Source organism: Capricornis sumatraensis, chromosome 23 (assembly GCF_032405125.1).
Source record: "Capricornis sumatraensis isolate serow.1 chromosome 23, serow.2, whole genome shotgun sequence".
Lineage (NCBI taxonomy): Eukaryota > Metazoa > Chordata > Mammalia > Artiodactyla > Bovidae > Capricornis > Capricornis sumatraensis.
Genome location: NC_091091.1, coordinates 43,728,046 through 43,751,159, shown reverse-complemented (window position 1 = coordinate 43,751,159; position 23,114 = coordinate 43,728,046). Strand labels below are relative to the sequence as shown.

Below are 23,114 nucleotides of genomic sequence, written 5' to 3'. Positions count from 1 at the left end.
GTTCCCACCAGCAGCATATGAGTCTCCTGAAAGATGAAATAAGAGCCTGGAACAAATATACCATGAGACTGACGCCCCTTTGGTCCTCTCCCTGCAAAAGACTCTGGGGGATAACTGCTGACTGTCCCGCAGGCTTGCGTTGAATGAATAAACTGGAATCTGAGTAGAGAGAGTCCCTGTGATGCCCCAGAGAGTTGTCCCTCCCTCCTGGGATTCTGCACCCCATGGTCACGTTTCACTGGGAGCCAGTCTTTGTGCCTGAACTTAGGAATGGGGAAGAGCCCAGCATTTAGTCACTGCCCTTTGGGGCGTCGTCACTGAAGCAGAGCCTCTAGGCTGATCCTTGAGTTGGAAGTGGGTGGCCTGGGGTTCCTTCCTCCTGGAGCAGGGATGAGAAAGGAGAGCTGCCACCACTTAGATTTTATTTGCAAATGGGTTCAGTCCCAGAACCAACCAGTTCTGCCCACTCTCTCCTTTTGCGTAGCCTGACCAGCCAGACTTTCCCCGACTGTGTTCAAGGCAGAGAAGGAACTTTTTCTTCCCACAAGGCTGATGTTCAGGGTGACTGGGGGGTCTAAAGCAGTGAGAAGAGGCAGCTGGCATTTCCCAGGTGTCCCTGTGTTCACACCATGGGCATGTTGTTGTCCATGATATGGACAGGAAACGAGGAGAAAGGATTCTAGAAGTCCTTGAATGCAGAGTCCTATGGGGCCAGCCAAGGCTGAGTGCCAAGGTGTGAGTGCTGCCCTTGTTCCATCAGATTCCTAATTCACAGCAGCGGCTGTGGCTGCATAAGGGAGGCTTGGAAGGAAGGAATATCCGTGGCCATTGGCTTGAGGCTTGAAAGTGAGTAGGAGAGAGTGCCTACCTGCCTCACCCTGCCCGCAGTAGATTCTGCAGATCTGGGCTGGGGTGAAAGCTGTTTTATCTTGTGCCCTACGGAGTCTTACATCCATTTTGGGAAACAGTGATTTCCCAGTGCCTTTTGTTGGGAGGCCAGGTAGGCAGAGGAATGAAGGAGGTAAGAAACAGAGTCCCCCTCGGAGGTCCTTGGTTAGGCAGGGTTGAGCTGGTGGGCTCAAGAGGGGCAAAGCTGGGCTCTGTGCTCAGGTGTCCCTTGGCAGGAGCTCCTGAGGGGACAGTGGTGTAATTGGTGGTCTTCTCTGCCTCGCTTGTTCAAAGTCAGTCACTCAGGTTTCTACAACCTGAAACCATACACTCATGAGTCCTGTGGTCTTGCTGGTCTCTGGGGAAACACCTGGCTCCCCGCCCTCTGAACCCAGGCCTCAGCCCTGCACTCTGCTTGTCAGGGTTTTCCCTTCTGTCGCTGGGTGTGGAGGAGGCAGCTTTCAGCCTCCTAGAGCCGCTGGGCTCCCCCACCCAACCCCGTGGGACCAGCCCTCCTGACACCGCAGGGTCACACCCTTCACACCCACAGATGGCATCTGAAAACTGCAAGGGTGAACCTGAACTTGACAAGACTCTTGTGTCTCCTGGCTGTCTGTATGGTCTGTGTGGCCTTGACTGGTGCTCGAGCTAAACTTGCAGAATTCAGATGAACCTGATTCTCCCTGTGTTTGGGAGTCACAGGATGTGGGGAAGCAAGAGAGATGTTGATTTGGGAGTTTGCACCTTTGCCTGGTGGAGCCCGAATTTCAGATCACTGGTCTGAGGTGGGGGCCTGCGGGGCACGATACTGAGCTGAATGTCTGTGCAGCGACAGGGCTCTGAGAGGCAGAGTCCCCACTATGACTGGTCGTTTCCCACTCATGTCTGCTGGTGGCTTAGCCCAGAGAGGGACGTGCTCAGACCTGTGCAGACACTTTCTTCCCAGCTTGCATTTCTCCTTGCTCTGCCATCTTTGTGGGCTTGGGGCCCCAAATACCATCAGATCTAAGGCTGGAAATAAAAAAATGATCCTTTTTTAAAATTGTTCGAATTTATGTTTCTTATTACAATTATCTGCAGTTCTTAGTACAATCTGCAGTTATTTGCAAGATAAGGTCTCTTTAAAAGAATAATTATTTCCTCTGCCTCTCTGATTGTTTTTTTTTTTTTTGGTAAGAGTAGGACTATCAAGACAGGTGATATGAAAGCAGAATTTTTAATAAGAGTGCAGTGATTCTTTTTCAACCAGCTTAGAAGACATTAAAATAAATGTAGGCGCTTTGATCTTCTCTTTCTGTACTAGAATATGAAGGATCAGTTGTTGCAACAGACAGCGAAGTAATTTGTTTCTGATGCATTTCAGAGAGCTGGCTTCCAGAAGAGGCCAGAATGAAACATGGGACGGCATGACACAGACCAGACCAGAGACACACCCAATATGTTTACTAAACACAAGTCCTAAGAGCAAGTGGTAATAGGAATAATAGTAATGATGATGATAAATATAATAACGGTAGTGACCAACCAGTCAAGCACCTGGGAGTACCAGGCTCCTTGCTCAGAGCGTTCCATGGTCATCTCAGTCCTCTGTGCAATTCCGTTAGACTAGACGTTATGGTCATCACCCTCTCTTTTCAGCTGGGGAACTGGAGTGGGCTTGGGGTCAAGCTGTGAGGCCAGGACAAGGACCCTGGTCACCTGGTTGCCCTCTGTGCTCATAGCCACCTCCCTGCTCCCCAGGAACTCCTCATAAGTGGTGACTAGTCTCCACCACCGTTGGCTCTGCCTCTGACCGCCCCCCAGCCCTCCCTGCCACCAGAGAGGGTGAAAACTGGAGGCAGCTGCTCCTGCAATGAGCCATATGCTCATTTTTTGCCTCAGTTATTTCAGTAATTGAGGCAAAGGTTCTGGGAGTTTGGACATTAAGTATCTGGATAATTGCCTCAGTACATCATTTTCATTTTACATGTTTAGACCCAACCTTTAATGAAATTTGAAAACCCAGCTCTACCTGGAGAAGCAGTATTACTTTCTATTTCTAACTTTGTTTGCCCAAAGTAGCTGATGGGTTTGGCTTCTAGTTATCGGCTTCATTGCCAACATATAACCTCCTCCAAATGCCCTGTTTGTCAGACTTGAAAATCAACCTTGATTTGGGGACAGATTCCCTGACTTTTCCTTTCCTGGGAAATGAAGACTCTGAAAAGAAGGTCTCTTGGGAGCCTGGGGTTGGTTCTGAGGCTCTGTTCTGGTGACTTCTGTCCCTAACTGGGTCACGGACGGGTCTCAGGAGGGTGGGATGGAAGTCTGCCTTTCCCTTCATCCCTCCTCAAGGCCCAGCACTGATGACTGAACAGATGGGTCAGGACCGGTGTGAAAGTGCCCGTGGTTTCCCTGAATGATGTGAATGCAAATTAATGGCCAGAAAATATCCAAGGAAGATAAATGTCTAAGAGCTTCCTGCTACTTTTGAACATTTTCCCCCCTAATTTCTTCCTTGAGATCCCAAGGAGAATTTTAAAGAGGCTTCACATATGCTGCTTGCAAGAGTCCTAGCACATTATCATAGTAAGTGGTGGGTGGTGTCGTCACATCACTAGGGGTCGGGGGTCTGCGTGCCCGGTGATGTTTGGAGAAGCCCAGCCAGTGACTCTGGGGGCGTGCAAACAGCTCCTCTGCTCCTGCTGCAAAGCCCCTTTTGGGTCAGATCTCAGCGGGAGTGGGGGTGACCGGGGCAAGAGGAAGAGGTCAAAGCTCTGGGAGGTGCTCACACAATCCTGCCATTTCCCCAAGGCCCTGCCTGTTCCCAGCAAGCTGTGAGGGGACCAGGAGGGGGCCTCGGCACTGACCCCACCCCTCTGGGAGCGAGGTGACTGACAGTCCAGGTAGGGGTCTCCCTTCTCCCCAAGCTGAACCGCCTCCATCTCTTTTTCCATTGTAAAGTGAATGCCATTGGCCATTCGTAGGGAAAAACTTCTTTGGGGTTTGTTCATGATCATTCGTTTCCGCTCAGCATTTTTACAACTGCAGAAAAGGGTGTGAAAACCTCAGAAACACTGAGTTAACTAACCAAAGGCGGCCCAGCAATGTTGTAAAGTGTGTTTTGTCATCCTAAAGTGAAAATAATCCTAGGGTATGAACAGTCAGGAAAAAAAAAGTCAACCCGTATTGCTTTGTGACAACGTCAGCTTTTCTTGTGGCCAGTTTTAGAGGAGGAGGGGTGGGTGAGGCTGGAGAAAGGCAGTAGTGACAGGCCCGTGGAGGGGTCGTTAAAGAGGCTCCAGTCTCCCCCGGTGCTAACCTGCTGGCGCAGACTGGTTGGCACTTAAACCCATCCAGCCCTGGCACTCTGGAATGCCATGAAGAATTACTTTAACCTGAAAATCTGGTTTCTCCTGCCCATAAAAACCAGTAAATCCTTCAAACTGATTGAATGAAGGAGCTCATTTATTTACATAGTCATTGGTATTTTGTCTCTTTTAAGTATAGAAGAGGGGAAAGTGGCTGAGGAGAGCACACTCCCCCCTTCAAAAAAAAAAAAAAAAAAGAAGAAAGAAAAAGAGAAAGACAGAAAGGAGAAAGCTAATTTGGATTTTCAGTTGACTCTGAATACTTGATGTTTTTGAAACATTTCCAGATTTCCTTTACAGGAAAGGAATGAAAAGGATCCAACAGGAGGAAGAATTTTCTTTTTTCCCTCTTTTGTCCTGAACTCAGTCCTGGGGTTTTGTGGCTTGTGCTGAGAAACTGGGTAGGCTGAGTGCATTTAGAAAAATTTGCCTGAAGGGGTTCTAAGAACAGAAAATGGGTGAAAAGCAAAACAAGATGGAAAAAAACAAAACTTCCGGCCACAGATAAGAATCATGTAATTTACTAAGACATATCATTTGGTGTTTTCTTGAGGATGAAAGCTAATTTGGAACAGCGGGGAGGTACACTGGAGGTTAGGGGGGTAAGATACAGCCTCGGCCCCTGGTGGCCCTTGTTTCTGCTCCAGCAGAACGGAGGACGGGTGGGGCAGCCCTCTGGGTGCCCAAGCCTGGGGCCAGCCCACTGGACAGTCCTGCCCTTGAAGCCAGCGTCAGCTTCAGGCCAGAGAGATACCAAGAAATGGCTTTTCAGTGCCATAGGGACTAATCCTAGAGAAGCAGATTCCAAAAACGTGCAAAATTTAAAATCCTATGTTGAACATCAGCTCTTTCCCCTTCCCATCGTTGGGAATTCTCTGTTTGTGACTGTACTCTATTTCTGTATATGTTGCCTGCTTCCTGCCTGGCTTTCCAATTTCCTTCTTTAGGAAATATTTTAAAAGTGAGCAGAAGAGACTCTCTTGCCTTCATAGAGCTTATAGTCCACTGGTCAAGGAAAATGCCAGCCCAACAAGCATGTAGGGGCTGACTTGGTCTGGGGGCTGGGTTGGGAGAGCTTGGCTGATATTGGAAGGGGGAGCAGGAGTCCATGGGTCAATGTAGAAGGAGATGGTAGCCCTCCAGGGAGGCTGGGGGAGTCAGATGGAGACAGAAACAGAGGTGGCACCTGCCTGGGGCAGAGTCCTGCCCTTTCCTTGATTGGAGAATGTCCCTATTCACAGCATGGCTGCTGACCAGGGCTCAGAGGTTGGGGGCCTGCCCAAGGTCACCTAGGCAGGGGGTTGTTTCCGGGCCTTGTGGTATCAGAGCCATCGAATCGGGCACGCTCCTGCTTTGCTCACCGTGTGTCGCTGGGGACACCAAGTCCAGTGCTCATTTGTGCTCCAAGGCCTCTGCTTGGCCTTGCATGGGTGGACAAATCACCACGTAGGCCCTCGGATTGTGTCAGGAGAAGTTGTTACTGACTTTGAGCTGACTCAAGGTCTGAATATCTATGTGCTTTGACCAAATATTTTTCTGAACCGACTCAGAGCAGTTCTTGATAGAAAGTCAGCTACTAGGATTTTTTTTTGTCAACTTTTTAAAAGTTTGAGATTTTTTTAAGCTCAGGAAGAAGTCTGCTGTCTGCAAACAAGTGCCAACCTTCATCATGACGCCTGAACACTTTCCAGATCTTTATGGAAAAATTCCACTCTTCCATGGGTAATTCCAAGACGTTACATGTTTACTTGTTTATGTAGAACTGAGTTCCCAGGGCAGCTCTTGCTGCCCAGCTGTCTGCTTTTATAGCCCATATCACTTCCTCTCCTATCCCCTCTCTGCTTTGTGTGCATGTTCAGTCACTGAGTTATGCCCAACTCTTTGCAACCCCATGGACTATAGTTCACCAGGCTCCTCCGTCCATGGAATTCTCCAGGCAAGAATACTGGAGTGGGTTGCCATTTCCTTCTCCAGGGATCTTCCTGAATCAGGGATCGAACCCATGTCTCCTGCATTGGCAGGCAGGTACTTTACCACTGAGCTGCCAGAGAAGCTCCCCTCTTTGCTTTAACTCGTTGTAGAAGGAGACTAGTCCTCTCCATCAGCAGGGTGGGCATGGAGGATTCCCCTGAAGCAGCATCTTACCAAGCTGTTCTTGGAGAACATGTCTTTGTTCTGATGGTTATTGAAGGTCCACCTCTCCAGTGTCAAGAATCAAAACTTGGAAAGATTTTTTTCAAAAGAAATCATACCCCACCAAACACTTTCAGGATGTCTCTACTTAATGGAGAAGAGACAAGAATTCTTTTCCTTTTCGATAGGCTGATCTGTGTTCAGCGTCTGGGGTGATATGTCTATAAATAAATACTTACTTGACCTATTTATTTTACAGAGGTTGGGAATCTAGATTTCAGATTTGAGTGAGGTTATTAGAAACTGGCTCTCTTTTCTAAAAGTGTCAAGGATGTTAGAAGGAGAGTTGGAGACTACCATTTAAAATTATGTATTTATTGAATACTAAGGAGTTTTGTTTTGCGATTATTTTAACTGGTACAACTACATGTATTTTGGTTGCCATTTACTTTTTTTTTTCAAGGTTATATTCCATTTATAGTTATAAAATATTGGCTTAAACTACCACGTTTAAAATTAGTTTCTTCTCTGGGTCTCTCCTTCCATCCAAAATCTAGTTCTTGGCTCCACGTGTCCTGGTGGGACCAGCGTCACTGCTGCCGTGTCAGCAAAGGAGAGGGCCTGTTTCAATCGGTTTTGTTCAGATGTTGCTGACACGCAGCCTTCACGACTTTCCTTCTTCCTGTCTTGCATCCAGGCCTGGCTGGGTCTTCGTACCCCAGGCGAGAGTCCATCCTGCTCAACTAAGATCCTGTCTGCAGAGGTGGGAGGGAGAGAAGGACATGGGAGAGGCGGTGGGGATCTGGTTGCTGTTCGCGGAGCACTTGGAGTTGGCGGCCCCGTGGAGGCATTGTGCACGAGTTGTCTTGACCCTCACCGTTTTCTGGTGGGTGCGTAATGCCACTGTCTCTCGTCGATAGATGAGCAAACCGAGGCAGAAATGTAAAGCGGTCTGCCCAATGGCACATGGAGCTTTGCAGGTGGCGTGGTAAAGAACCTGCCTGCCAGTGCAGGAAATGTAAGACATGTGGGTTCGATCCCTGGGTTGGGACGCTCCCCTAAAGAAGGAAATGGCAACCCACTCCAGTATTCTTGCCTGGAGAATCCCATGGACAGAAGAGCCTGGTGGGCTATAGTCCATGGGGTCACACAGAGTCGGACACAACTGAAGTGACTTAGCATGTCAAGGGCACATAGTAACCTGATGGGTATGCATGCACGTTTCTGTGTGTGTGTGTGTTCACATACTTCTAGGGCGTGGACTTCATCTTTAGTCCCAGCCACCAAGCTCCGCCTTCCACGGGGGCAATGTGCCTGTTCCCACGCCATGCAGCTATGGGAAGCAGGATTGGGGTCAAAGGAGTCAGAGGCTGATTTGGCCTCAGCACACAGTCAGTCACGAGACATCATCCTCTGGGGTCTCACTGCCCTTTCTGCTTGTGGTCCCTTGGCACTCTTCTGGATTGTGCGTGTGGATGCCTACTCTAGGGACTTCTGTGGTTGGCTCAGGGATTCCCATGGCTGTGGCAGAGAGGGCAAGGGACATGTCCCTCCCAGGCTCACTCCCAGTCATGTCATTCTTGCTTAAATGGCAATCGGATTTATTTTTTGTTTTTCTTTTTTTTAAAAAAAGCAGTTGAGCATTATACTATGTCTGTTGGAGAGAGAAGATAACTTGAAAAGTGAAGGGATAAAGTGGAGCTTGACTGTAACTTCCCACTTGGCACTTTGCATAAACCCCTTCTGTGCCATGACACCTTGCCTTGTACAGCCCTGCAGTCTCTTTGCTGTTGCACCTGATCTGGGGAAAAGAACAAGAGTGACCCATTTTCAACAGATGAGGAAACTGAGGCTCAGAGATGGGACCTCGTGTCCCAGGGACCTTGGCCCACCCCACTTTCTATTTGCCACTCCTGTTTCCTCAACATTAATTGTCATCTTTCCCATCTTTGTGGTTGTAAAAGTGATACTCTATGTGAGTAAAATTGCAAGCATGGTGATTGGAAGCCATAATGTATGTGTGGGCCCTGCCCCCACGCCCCCTATGAGAGGGGCGGCTTAGACTTCAGCTCATGTTTAATTCCAGCTCTACCACTTACTTGCTGTGTGATTTAGGACAAGCCACTTCACTGCCCAGAGCCTCGGTTTTCTTACCTGCAAAACGGAGCGATTGCATCTATTGTTATCGTTTCAAAGGCAAGGTACGTGAGAGGCACCTTAGTCCCTGCCATAATAGGTGTTCAGCTCCTGCTAGTTCTCCCAGGCCCTGTATCAGCGCTTCTCAAGCTCGCTTCTAGGGGACCCTGAAGGCAGAAGATAATAAGTTCTCACTGGAGTGCCAGGGGCTGTCCCCAGGCAGCTTGCAGAAGGCAAGACAAGCTGCAACTCTGTGCAGATTTTGTATCACTTAGCGATATATCTGAGTATAACTTAATTTATAAACACTGTTTTCAGTGTTTAAACATGTAAAACCCAGAAGCTTCTAGTTGTGGCTTCCTGCAGCTCCTGGCATACCTTAGCACACTCCTGGGAGGTTGGCCCACACGTCCCCATGGCTCTGGGGTCTACACATCCCACCTGGGAGCAGTGCAGGAGTTGCTGTCCTTGCCTCTTGCCACCCCTAGTAAGGGCTAGACCTCTCTTCGAGCAGACAGTGGATGTTCTGGAGAAATCCTGTTTCACCCTCATCTTGTTCCAGAACCCTCCAGGGGATATTGCATTTCAGTCCGATTGCTCACTCTTTCCATCCAAAAGAAATCCCAAGAACTGTTGTCAGGCAGTTCTTCTTGTTCAAGGGTTAACCAGATTCTTATTTCGCTTATCTTTGGAAATAAAACAATGTTTAAAACTATTCAGATCAGCAAGGCCATCTGGTGGGGAGTACGCAGCTGCTCCACATTCAATGGTTGCCACCTCTAATGTATTCATTGCAGAGCGCCGCCACGCATCTGCAGGGTCATTATTCGCTGCTGGTTTTGAATATGTGAGCTCTGTCTGGGCAAGACCTCTTTCCTCCGCCCTTCCTGAAGGACATCTGAGTTGGGTATCTCCTGATGCTAGGCAGTCTTTTTACTCTTCCTGAAACCGCTTCAAAGCAGGTGAGAGGGTTCCGGATTCCCAAGTGAGGGGGAACAGAGCCAGCCTGCTCCTTGGGGCCCGAATACCTAGTCTCTGCATTATACTTGGGGCCACTTCTCTTTTCCATTCCTTTTCCTCTTTGTGGTAAAGAAACATTGTTGGAAGCTAGAATCTACCTCTCATCTTTGTGGTCTAGGTGATCAAGGGCCAAAAGGATCCCCTTGCTGAAAATGTGCACTACCCCCCTGCACCCCCCCAACCCCCCAGTAGTTAAGGTTTGTTATTACAGATGTTTGAATTCTTGAAAGCATGCAAAAACATACCTCAGTTATCAGGTACCTGCATTCCTGAGGTCACTGGACTCTGTGATGATGCATCATACTTTGGGAAGAAGAGACTGAGGGTCTAAGTGGTGCTGGGATTTGCTTACAGTCCCGTGGGTGGTTGAGAGGGGTCCCAGGTCTTTGGATCTAAGCCCTCTCTCTCCCGTTTTCTAAGTCATGTGGAGGGTGGAGTGTGTTGCATTAAATTCGTCTATAAAGTGGGACAACTACATGATGTTTTCCTGTTAGATTATCATCACGTATAAACAGGATTATCCGTATAAATCCCAGCCTGCTGTCTGGACACCAGAAAGCCTTCACTAGATGTTAGCTCCTGTCACTTTTATTACTGTCACTAAGTAGCAAAAGCTTTGCTCTGGATTTCTGCCAAGAGCTTGCTCCTTCACTCATTCATTTAAAAACTCTTCAGAAAATGCCCGCCCCTGTGCCAGGCATCGTTGTTGTACAAGGAACTCCAGTACCTAAGTTGATTTGATTTCAGGACTGAGCATCGCTGACCCTACCTTTGTGGAGCTGACAGTACAATGGTTCAGACAGTCACCGGACCCTAGCCAAGCCTCTTTGCCTGGGAGCCAGGGTGGCTGGTGCGGCTGGGTGAAAGCTGACCTCGCCACTCCTTGAGTCTCGAGTTCTGGGCAGGTTTCCCCTCGCGTTACTCCCTTATGTGATGGTGAGGTGCAGAGGGAGGTCATAGGCTTTGCAGCCAACACACCTGTGGTTGGATTGTGGTCCTGCCAGTGGCTACACATGGGGCTCCCGGGATATTTTTAACCCTGCTGTGCCTCAGTTTCTTGTATATAACTTGGGGGTCACAGTGCAGACCTCAGAGAGCTGCCATCAAGAAGGGAGCTTGCAGGCTTCCCTGGTGGCTCAGTGGTGAAGAATGTGCCTGCCAGTGCAGGAGATGTGGGTTCAATCCCTGATCTGGGAAGATCCCACATGCCTTGGGGCAACTACGCCCGTGTACCGCAACTACTGAGCCTGAGCTCTAGAGCCTGGAGCTGCAGGTACTGAGCCTGAGCCCCGCACCTAGAGAGTAGCCCCCACTCACCACAGCGAGGGAAAAGCCCGCACAGCAACAAAGACCCAGCACAGTCACAACTAAATAAATAAATAAAAGAAAAGAAAGGACCTTGCGAGGCAGGGGTTGGAGCCACATTTGTTACCTTCTCTTTTCACCATCCCTGGAGCCGCTTAAAACCGTAAACTGGACCCATGCTTTGAAGCATGCATCTCAGTCGGCGCAAGGAGTGGTGTTTCATTTCTAATGTCAAGTGTCTTCAAACAGACTCCACGCGGCTTCCTTGACATGCTGTGCATTATAGGATTGTCCTTGCTTTCTTGCCAAGAACCGTGGAGGTGGGTGGGTCCCGCAGCACCCTGGAAAGCTTGTCTCCAGTAGGTTCTGCCCTAATAGAAAACTGTCACCGTAGATGTGCAGCCTTGAGTGGGAAATCAAGTACCGAAATCAAGCACTGATTCGGGTTATGACCGGAAATAATAAAATGAGCATTTAGGAACAGTTTCTCCACAAGTTTGGTTTCAGAACAAGAAAATCATGGGTTGTGTCATGAAGACCTTTAGCATCTCGAGCCTGTTGAGATTCTCAGGCGATGGTGCAGTGTGAACATCTCGCAGCCTCTTGTCCACCCTGCCCCCGGCTGTCCTGTGCTTTGCAGAGAGAGGGGGCCATCTGGCCAGTGTCGTCGGTACATCTGGCTGTTGCATGAAGGAGCCGGGGCAGGTTACCCTCTGGAAGAGTGAGTGGTCCTGGAGGATGTTAGAAAGATCTCGTTTGATCTCCTGCCTTCCGCCGTCGGAGATCCCGTGGGTCAGTGAGGCAGCCCTGTTGTTGGGGTGACTTTTCGGCCCCCTGAACTAATGCTGGTTCTCCCAGCTCTGCAGACACTCAGGGGCTGGTGGGCTTTGCAGCTGCCCTCAAAAGGGGATCTGTCATTCGGAGTGTGGGAGTTTTTCTGGAACCTCCGATTTGGGGTTCATTAGGATGTTCCAGAGGGGTGGACGGGCCATTTTTCATACTTGTAGCCTCAACAAACAGTGTTCTGCACACCATGGATGCTTGATAAACATGTGCTGCCCAGTGGGAACTACTAATAAGGAGAGAACACTTCATGTGTTTGGGAATTAATTGTCCAGCTTTTTTGCCTGGCATAAGGCAAGTATTGCAGCAGCTTTTCAGTCCTTGCTGCAAAATGGTTGGCTTCTTAGTGGCCCGAAGACATAATAGATGATTATGAGTATAATGATAATGGGCTTTTACTAGGGAGGAGTTCATTGCAAATCATCCATTCAGGAGTGTCCGGGCTGAAAGAGGTAGTCCTGAGTCCGTATTTTATGTACAGGATACAGGCTCAGAGATGCAGGGACTTGTCCGGGGTTATTGGCCAGGTGAGCATCAGGTCTGGATGGTGACCTCTTGGGAAATCTCAGCTCAGGGGCCACACCCTGTGGCTCGCTGCCTTGTTGGAGACAGATGCTCACTCCGAGGGGGTCTCATCTTTCCCCAGGGCGAAACTCCAGGCATCCCAGGCTCTCCAGGACTCCTCACCCAGGTTATGGAAGCATCTGAATGATCCCAGTCGGCTCTGCTTTTTAATATCCTGTTTCGGCTATAAAACTTGGCTGTTATTCTGTCATCTGTGTGCCTGCCTCTAGCTGCCACCTGCCTCTTCTCATTCATTACTTCATACTAGTTGCAGACGGGAAAATTGGACACCTGTACCTAGAACTATATATACAATGAAAGCAAGTAGCCTGGAATGAAAAAGGCCTAAGGGCCTCTCCTGTAATAACTCAAAGAATACGTATCATTTATTGAGGCTTGCTGTGTGCCAGTTGCTAGGCTAAGCATTTTATATATATTATCTCATTTCCTCTTCACATCCATGCTGGGTGGAGATAGTTTTATTCCCATTTTACAGATGAGGAAATAAAGTCACAGGATAGTGAAGTTAGTTACCCGAGATCATTAGCCTGGCTCAGACTTGAGTCAGATCGAAATGCAGGTCGGCCTCACTCCAAAGCCTGCGAAGCTTTGTTCTGACTGCTCAGAAGACATTTTTGCTCCCTCCCAACTTTCTACCAAGTTACGCGTCATTTGCTTCCCTGGGCTAGATGCAGAGGAGGAGCTGGCTGTGTGTTTGTGGAAATTTGATCTCAGAGAAAATGTCTTTTTCATATAGATATATTTTATAGAATGAAACAATAGTTTAGAATGTGTTTTCTATACTGTAAAGCATGTGCAATGGTCATTATTAACAAATAAAATTTTGATGATGAGCTTAATACAGAGGCAAGTATGCTTTAAAAATAACTTTTAAAAAACTGCCTGTGTTGCATGTGACATACATTTTGAGTGAGCCAGGGATATTCTGCAGGTCAGTTTGAGAATCCTGTCTCAAACAAAACACAGATGAGACTTCCCGGTCAACAGGAAAGGTGAAATCTGGCAAGGAAGCCAGAAGAACAGGATGCAGGAAGGGCTTGCTCAAGGAGAGGAAGCAAGGAAGAAGTTAGAGTGACTGTAAAATAGGCAAGGGGGGAGTTTCTTCATCAGGGAGTGGGGAGAATGGGGTCAGTCTGATTACCAAAACATAGTAGCTGTGGTTGTCATAAATACACGTTTTGCCAGAAAATAACCTGATATGTGCCATTTGGGTAGTTTTGTCTTGATTTGGGACCAACTGCCATGTGGGTTTTCAGCATTATTTTGGCATATCTACTTTTGGTGTTAGCCAAAGAATTCTCCAGGGCAAAAGCATTGATTCAGTTGGTTTACTGGGTCTTCTTTGGATGAATTCAGTTCAGTTCAGTTCAGTCGCTCAGTCATGTCCGACTCTTTGCGACCCCATGAACCGTAGCACGCCAGGCCTCCCTGTCCGTCACCAACTCCCAGAGTTTACCCAAACTCATGTCCATTGAGTCGGTGATTAATTACTTTGGCCTGAATTGCTCACTTAGATAAACATACTTTTTGAAACTCTTCAATGTCGAATGGTATCAGCTAAACTTAGTAAAATCTATTGTTTGCAACCTGTAAAAGGGTGTATTGGATAGCTTTTTATCACATAGCAAGACACCCTCAAACTCAGTGGCTTAAAAGAGCAGCCACTTATTTCTCGTGTGTCTGTGGACATTGGCGGGGGGTCAGCAGGGTATTGGCTACTCCAGGGGGGACTCAGCCAGGTGGCTCTGCTTCACGTGTCTCTTGTCCTCCCCTTGGCCAAGCTGCCGTGTTCTTCCCACAGCACCCGTAAAGGTAGAGAGGCCAGGGGGCCACACTTGAGCCGTCTGAGGCCTGGGCTTGGGACTGGCCTGCTGTCACTGCAGCCACATTCTGTTGGCCAAAGCAGTTTCCAAACCCAAGTCAAAGGGTAGAGAAAGGTATTCTGCTAATTTGATGAGCAGAATTGCAGAGTCCTTTATCTGGTGAAGGGGGTGAACAGACAGAGGAATAATAAGCTGGAACCAAAGGTCAAACTGCCATAAACAGTAGTAAACTGCTACTTACCAGTTACTTCCTGTGGGCCAGGACTGTGTGTGTTTAATAATAGCTAAGATTTATTTGGCACTTACTGTGGGCCAGACATTCTTCTACACGCTGGACACAAATGGGTTCTCTGAGTGTGACAAGATAGACCCTAAGATTATCTCCAATTCGCACCCAAGGAAATAGGAGAGAGGTTTAGCGGCTTGCTCGAGGTCAAAGTAGGGGAACCCCGCTCCAGCACCCAGTCTTCAGTGCTCTACGTGATCTGTTACTGTGAAGGACTGTTGCGAATACAGAGGCGGTGGACACAGCTAAAGCCTGCTGGCCCACATGACTGCTGACCGTATTCTTCCCATTGTGCTACTGACTGACGACGTGAACTGAGGAATGTAGCTTTCTTTATTCTATTTACTGATTGTGATGTGGCCAAAGGCATGAGACCCAGGTATGAGATTGAGACTGAGCATCTGTTGTTTGTTCAGAATTCTCCCCTCTCCTTGAGCTAAATGTGACAAATATTCCTCTTGCCACTTGTTGATTAATATTCCTTGGGAAAAAAAATGTATTTTCATATACATAGCCTGAAGAGAAATGTCAGCAGTTAGACAAAGTAATCAGTAGAAGGCTTTGTGTTTTAGTAAAGGTTAATTAAGACCCATCAATTTTTTTTCTTTAAAACCTTGAAGTAAAAGAATGTAATTAGCTATTCCCGACCCCCCCACCCCCCCCACCGACCCCCCCCACTCCCCCCCCCCACCCCGCCATTCCCAGAGGGCAGATGTAAATGTTTTACCTAAATGAAGGCATTTATTTAAATTCATCCCGATTTCTTTGGAAGTTTTGTACATCTTTCTTCTACTATATCAGCTTATAGCTACAATTATTTAATAAGGTTTTCCCAGGGTGAAACTGGATGCCCTTTATCAATCTTAACGCTGAGGGGGCATTCAATTACTTAATCTGAAGCACTATATCTGGGTCTCTCTATTACAATTTTGTTATAAATGGCTTGCTAATGATGCTCGGGGTGCATAGGTTAATAGGGGCCATCTTAGCCAAGGCTGGGTAATTGAACGCTTTCTATTTTGGGGCCGGTTATCTGATCTCTTACAGTGGTACTGGGTTCCCACGATTCCAGCCTGCACCCACAGGGCACAGCATTGAGCCCTGGCTGGAGGGCGATCTCACTGAAATGCAGGCCTGCGGACTCTAGTTTAATACACGAATGGGAGAGCCAGGGGTCCTGGCTAATCGGAGTCCACTGGCACCAAAACGGGGACATTCCAGACAGGTGAAGTGGATATCCATTGCTTATTTCTTAAGAAAGAATAGCCTGAGTGTTAGGTTTCGGAATGACTGTTCTTGGTGTATAGAAAATCTCAACCCAGGAGAAAAAACAGCAATCCATTTTCCTTTCATTCTAGGTCCATGAGTTCCCAGCTATATGTATTTTAAAGATCCTTTTGAAAGCATCCAGAGTGTGCCTCCTTCTTTGTATGTGGACGGATCCCAGCCCTCCAGGCCTTCCAGAGTCTGGCCCTGCCTTTTCTCCCATCTGTTTCCCACCCCCTTCCTGCCTCATAACCCAGAGATCTGCTCTTCTGCTGGTCCCCATGGCTTTGCTCTCCAGCTTCCCTTCTTTGCGGGATCTTTACTTCCCTGGTTCCTACGTGACTGGCTTCCTTCTCATCAGTCAGATGAATCCACCTGAATTAGGTCTACCCTGGCCATCCTCTCCACTTCACTTCCCCTTCTTCTAAGGCAGCAGTTCTCCCCGGGGATGAAGGCCAGGGATGCTGCTCAACATCCTAAAGTGCAGAGAACAGGCCACCACAACAAAGCATCACCCGGCCCTGGTGTGGCACGGGGAGCCCCTGTTCTAAGGGTGTCCTTGTTTTCTCTCTTTGTGTTTTCTTCCAGCATCTGAGATTATGTTATTCATTTGTGACTTTTTAAATTGTCTATTTTCCTGCTATTCCCCTAACTCCAGGTGGGATATAAGTTCCAGGTGAGGCAAAGGTCTCCCTATTATGGTCACTGCTGTACCAGTCCCATCCGCTTGGACGAGGGTGGTCTGGAAACCTCAAAGCTCCAGGCCCTGTTCACAGCAATGCACTCACTAGTCATACGGTCATTGTTTTTAATCCAGTATTTTACATACTATATGCTGGTCAGATGTTTCGATAAAACACGTAAATGTAACAGACATTTTTTTTCTCTCGAGGAGAGTCTCCCCTGGTGTCCTCTCTCCAGACACCAGCTGGGAGTCCTGCAGTTCAGTTGAATTTTTCTAGTAACTCCCTGGAATTAGCACAGCTTTCACGGGTTAGGGGCTCAGTCCTCCGAGACTGGAGCTTCCCTGGTGGCTCAGTGGTAAAGAATCTGCTTGCACTGCTGGAGACTCGGGTTCGATCTCTGGGTTGGGAAGATTCCCTGGGGAAGGAAATGGCAAGCCACTCCAGTATTCTTGCCTGGGAAATCCCATGGACAGAGAAGCCTGGCGGGCTACAGTCCGTGGAGTCGCAAGAATCGGATACAGCTCAGTGACTAAACCACCAGCACTACCTCTGAGACGGCCCCTGCTTCAGACCTGAGTCACAAGTCTTGAGTCCCCAGGCTACCCACACTTCTGTTCTAATGGCTGCAGGGTCAGAGGTTCCTACAGTCCTTTCTCAAGTTCCTTAAGTTGAATGATGTGTGGTACTCAGAAAAGCACCGTCCTTACTATTATGGGTTCATTACAAAAGAGACAATATAAGAACAGCCAAATGGAGGAGATGCACAGAGTGAGCCTAGGGGAGGGTCATGGACCTTCCAGGCCCTCTCTTTATACACCACCCTCCCAGCACTTCCACAGACTCTCCAACCAGAAAGCTCTCGGAATCCTGTCATTTAGAGGGTTTTTATGAAAGGCCTGCAGCTCATGGGGACGCAAAGAGTCAGACATGACTTAGACACTGAACAACAATAACATTATGTAGGCACAAGTGAGTAAATCATTGGCCACTGGGGATTAACTTAGTCACCAGCCTCTTCCCCTTCCCTGGAGGCTGGAGAGGCAGGGCTGAGAGTTCCAAGCTTCCAAGTTTTTCCTGCTACCAGTCCCATCCTGAAGCTGTCTGGGCCCCCTCTCCCCCTCCAAGAGTCACCTTGCTAACATAAGCTGAAGTGTGGTTGAAAGGGGCTTGTTACAAATGGCAAAAGGTATTGTCCATGTCACCCCTCTCACCCAGGATGTTCCAAGGGTTTTAGAAGCACTGTGTCAGGAACTGAGACAAAGACCAGATATTTCTTTGGTGTGACATCACATCCCCGTCATGTCCTGGTTTCAGGCCCCCAAACCTGGCCACGCCGGCTTCCCTGGTGGCTCAGGTGGTAAAGGATCTGTCTGTAATGCAGGAGATCTGGGTTCAATCCCTGGGTCTGGAAGACCCCCTGGAGAAAGAAATGGCAACCCACTCTGTCTTCTTGCCTGGAGAATCCCATGGACAGAGGAGCCTGGTGGGCTAGTCCATGGGGTCACAAGGAGCTGAACACAACAGGGTGACTGATCCTTTCAAACCTGGACGTGCATCTCGGGTGGCGCCCAGTGCAGAGTCCTCCTTCGCGAGGGATCTGGAGAATTAAAGAGGGAAGGGATGAAGGAGTGAATTTTAGGAGATAACATTGGATCTGAGTGTTTAGGCTCTGCAGGCCTCTGGAATTGTCTCCCCAGTTTTCTACTCCCATTTTACGAATTGAGACGTAGAATGGGAGGTCTGGCTGGAGGGTGCCGCTGGCCCAGCTGACAAATCCTCTGGTCTGCTGTGTCCCAGGCCTCTCTGTTGAGACTGTCAGCTACTCTGGCTACTCAGGTCTATTTATTTATTGTGTTTGTCCTAGAAAACCTTTGTTCTGGTTGAGGAATGTTTTGCCCATTCTGGTGAGTCCAGATTTTGTACATTTTTGTCTTGGAGCTTCAAAGACCATGTTTTGGAAAAGATCTAATTAGGCCTCCTGCAGCCAGAGAGACAGAAGGGTGCAAACTGGCTCCCCCCCTGCAATGCTGGCTGGAATCTCATTTTAACCCTGCTTGGCCTTATCTTCGCTGTGTGAAAAATGTTTTCTTGGCTTAGTGACGGGGTTTCTGAGTAGGGGAGCTTGCCCTTTTGTTTCTTTGGTTTGGGAGAATTGTTTGTAGCAAGTGATGGTTCAGGGCTGGTTGAGCAAGTTGGAGGCAGAGGTCTGAGCCTTGAGGTTTCCACCGAGTCCCTCCAAAAACTCTCGGGGATGAGGGGGTGGTGGAGCCTGAGATCTTGGCCTGGTTCTGGGCTGTTTGCTCCCACGTTGCCCTCTTCTCTGTGCTTCTCAGAACTGCTCTGACCCCTGTCTCAGCCTTTACTCACTAGCATTCCTCAGACTGCTTCCTTGAGATACTAGTTAGAACTCCATGGTCAATTATGTTTTGGAAATGCTGTGTATTATAGTCTTCTCTTATGGATTCACAGTGAAAAGGTGAAGTCTGCTCTAAAGAACTCTGTGTCATTTGGGCCATTCTACCTCTCCTCCAGGTAATTTAAGCCCTGAAGACCCATCGACCATGCAGAACATTTTGTGGAGGACATTTTAGGAATACCGCATGGCTAGTTCACGGTCATCATGTTGTGATAAAACATAAGCCTTTCTGTCCAAGGGAAGGGGATGTTGCTGCTATTGAGTTGATTGCTTGGCCTCTCTGCCAAAATGAGGGGGGCTTTATGCAGGGTTAGTTAACACCACCTTTCCTGGGGACAGTGAGGATTGTTGGAGGGGGGTGTGTATGTGCAGAGGCAGAAGTGAGTCTGCCACCTTTAGCTGATTCTCAGGTGCTAAGGCAAGATACTGTGATGGGATTGCCCATCTTTCATTCCACTTCAGACATTCTTGGCATTCACTGACAATGAAAAAACGTAATAGTAAGAGTCATTGATGATGCTATCATTATTCATGTTATCTCTCTTTTATGGGATCCTAAACAGGTGTAGGCATTCTGCAAACTCTTCACATGCATTAGTTGACTCAGTACTTGTTACACACTTGAAAGGGAGATACTCTCATCCTAATTTTACTGGTGAGGAAACCAGAGCTTAGAAATGTTATGCTGCTGGCTCAAGGTCACACGGTTAGCTCATTAGCAATGTTCTACCACTGCTAGAAACCATATAGGTCTCTTTTTTGCTGTTTTTACAATGTCTACAAAGAAGTGTCACTTGGGCAACAATACATTTTATAACAGCAGACTTCTATTAATGGATTTTTAAGAATCATGTTTTCCCAAGGATGATGAAAGTGAAAAGTTGTTTCAGGGTCTGAAGTGTTCTGTTACTCGGGGGAGTACTGCATGTTGGATTTAATTGCTTAATAACTTAAAGTCAAATTTTTTTTAATATGATACAGTCTGCTGAAGGAGAGAATCATTTCAGTGTTTCTAAATTTTCATTAACTTTTGCATCCTACACTGATAATAAATGTTCAGTTCAGTTCAGTTGCTCAGTCATGTCTGACTCTTTGCAACCCCATGAATCACAGCATGCCAGGCCTCCCTGTTCATCACCAACTCCCAGAGTTCACTCAGACTCACATCCATCGAGTCGGTGATGCCATCCAGCCATCTCATCCTCTGTCGTCCCCTTCTCCTCCTGCTCCCAATCCTTCCCAGCATCAGGGTCTTTTCCAGTGAGTCAACTCTTTGCATCAGGTGGCCAAAGTATTGGAGTTTCAGCTTCAGCATCAGTCCTTCCAATGAACACCCAGGACTGATCTCCTTTAGGATGGACTGGTTGGAGCTCTAGGTTAAGAGACTATTAGTGCTGTTTGGAGGGGAAAAATTATTTTCTCTGCCTGCTCCCATCTTAACTACTCTTGGATTTTTTTTTTTGTTGATTTAAAAGAGTTGTTATTTCAATTCATCCCTCAAATTCAGAGTGACTAACTCTGCATGAATCTAAGAATGATTCCAAGTTGAGAGCAAGGGTTCTAGTCACTTAGCTGTGTCCAGGCACAGACATTACAGAATATGTGGGTTGTGTGAAATAAGACGTGTTTAATAAGGTGCTGGTGGAGCTGGTGTTAGGGTCACATTTGGTGGCAGAGATTGAACTCCAAAGCCAAACAGCGAGGACCTGACACCTCTCCCTCCATCCTGTATGATTTTCTTGCTTGTGACCGAGCCAGCGTGGCTGAAACTTAAAAGTGGAAAAGAAGTGGGAACTTCTCTCCTTGGAAGATGTTCCCAGGGTGGTTGCTGTCATCATCTAATGCAATAAAACCTCTTTTCCTTGTTGTTTAGGTAATCTGACATCTTAAGGATTTTATTCCCCATGAAGAGGAAACATTTCAAAGGAACATAGGATGTGAAAGAAGAAATCTCCATGGACTCTACATGGATGGTGTGTCTGTCCATCTCTCATTGAGGCCATGACATCTTCTAATCCCTTGGGTGTTTCCATGTTCTCCAGCAAGAACACGTCCACTTCATTTGGTGCCATGGGAAAAACCTGAAGGTCAGGAAGAAGTGCTCCTGACCTGTGGCTTTTTCCAGGATTACAGAGCATGACAATTGGACATCACTCGGGTTATCTTTCGGAGGCAAACCAAAGAACGTGATCCCTCATTATCTGGTGGTTTGGCACCTGCTCATTTTTATTCTGGTTTCTGTTGCTTGTGCCTTCCAATCATCTTATGTGATCACTGAGCCATCCTTCAAGTTTCACAGCACAACTTGCAGGCATCCAGACGCCTCAGGGGCTCGCCCATGGCTCAGTGGGCCAGCAGTCCAGGGGCATTATCATGAGGCACTGCATTAATTGCTGCATCCAACTGTCGCCTGACGACGTACAGACACAGCAGGTCAGCTGCCGAGGAGGCTCCCATCACGGTCGCCAGGAGTGTCCAGTGTGCAAAGCAGAAAACAAAATTGTGTTTCGAGTGGACGGTAAGCAGATGAACTTGCTGGCTGTTCTCGAAGTGAGGGCTGATGGGAATGAGAGCTGGGGTGGGTTTTTGCGCTTCAAGAAGGGGAAGCGATGCAGCCTTGTTTTTGGATTGATAATAATGACGTTGGTGATGGCTTCTTACATCCTTTCTGGGGTCCACCAAGAGCTTCTGATCTCATCGCCTTTCCATTACGGAGCCTTCCCCAGCAATCCAAGCTTGACGGAGGGCGAAAATCCAAGTGACACAAAAGAACATCATCACCAATCCTCTGTAAATAATATTTCATACGTGAAGGACTATCCAAGTATTAAGTTAATTATCAACAGCATCACATCCAGGATTGAGTTCACCACCAGACAGCTCCCAGACATAGAAGAGCTCAAGAAGCAGGAATTGCATGTGAGTAGCCTGATGCGCATCTCTGTTGACTGATTTTAAAGAATGGCTGCTTCCTTTCCTATCATCACCTTTGGCAAGAAAGTGACCAAAAATGTCCCTAGTGTAATAGTGGTAATTTGACAGCCTTATGGATGAGAGTTCACTGAGAGGGCTGTGTCCATGCTGTTAATACCAACAAGGGAACTCTGTATTAAATGGCACAGCTAAAACGGTTGAAGGAACCCCCTTTCTAATAATTCCTTTCTGGGATGTTTTGCTTGAAAGATGGTCCTGGCAGTTAAAATTACTTTTGTAGAACACTCTCTAGTCTGCCCTAAATCACAGTGTTTGTCTCTAACAGCCACTGAAATATACAACTATATAGTCGTGTGTGTGCGTGAGATAAATCATGGTAGAATGGATTTTGATGGAACTTGTATTTTTATTCTCTTCATATTTTATTTTTATTGGGGTTTTAGGAAAAGCATGGTCTTTGTTTACCAAGTTTACTTTTAGTATTTAGTCATCATCCAATAATACTCCCTATGCAAACACTGTAATAAGCCTCAGTGTAGGATCATACTGGGGAGAAGGCAATGGCACCCCACTCCAGTACTCTTGCCTGGCAAACGCCATGGATGGAGGAGCCTGGTGGGCTGCAGTCCATGGGGTCGCTAAGAGTATGACACTACTGAACAACTTCACTTTCACTTTTCACTTTCATGCATTGGAGAAGGAAATGGCAACCCACTCTAGTATTCGTGCCTGGAGAATCCCAGGGACGGGGGAGCCTGGTGGGCTGCCGTCTATGGGGTCGCACAGAGTCTGACAAGACTGAAGTGACTTAGCAGTAGCAGCAGGATCATATTGAGGACTGAGTGTGTTTTCCCCTCTCAGTGTGTCTCTCCATTTTTATCTCTTTCTGTTGCAGATGTTTTCCGTCATCCCGCACAAATTTCTTCCCAATAGTAAAAGCCCCTGTTGGTACGAGGAATTCACTGGCAGGAACACCACCGACCCCTACCTGACCAACTCCTACGTACTCTACTCCAAGCGCTTCCGCTCCACCTTCGACACGCTGCGCAAGGCTTTCTGGGGCCACCTGTCCCACGCGCACGGCAAGCACTTCCGCCTCCGCTGCCTGCCGCACTTCTACATCATTGGGCAGCCCAAGTGCGGCACCACCGACCTCTACGACCGCCTGCGGCTGCACCCGGAAGTCAAGTTCTCCGCCATCAAGGAACCGCATTGGTGGACCCGGAAGCGCTTCGGTGCGTGCCACCATGTCCCCATGGCAAGGGTGCTTCAGGAGCCTTCACTCCGTCACTCCTTCCGGGGTCAGGGGTCAGGGTTGGAGTGGGAGCCCTGAGACTGACCCGAGCGGGACATTCTGGGAGGTTCCAGGAGGGAGGCAGGTGGGGAAATGAGAAAACACGCTGAGAGGCGGAGATTAGAGAGTTCTGTGGTTAGAGATACCCA

The 23,114-nt window shown here is 47.9% G+C and overlaps 1 protein-coding gene across 3 annotated transcripts in view; it reads left to right on the top strand.

Annotated features, from left to right (window-relative positions):
• The window catches only part of CHST15 (carbohydrate sulfotransferase 15), an 80,710-nt gene that overhangs the window by 21,824 nt on the left and 35,772 nt on the right, over positions 1–23,114 (top strand). For all 3 annotated transcript variants that reach the window (XM_068961245.1, XM_068961246.1, XM_068961247.1), the window contains exons 2-3: positions 20,611–21,656; positions 22,567–22,906. In XM_068961245.1, coding sequence (XP_068817346.1) covers positions 21,111–21,656; positions 22,567–22,906 — 886 coding nt within the window. In that variant the 5' untranslated portion in view covers positions 20,611–21,110. The remainder of the gene's footprint in view (positions 1–20,610; positions 21,657–22,566; positions 22,907–23,114) is intronic.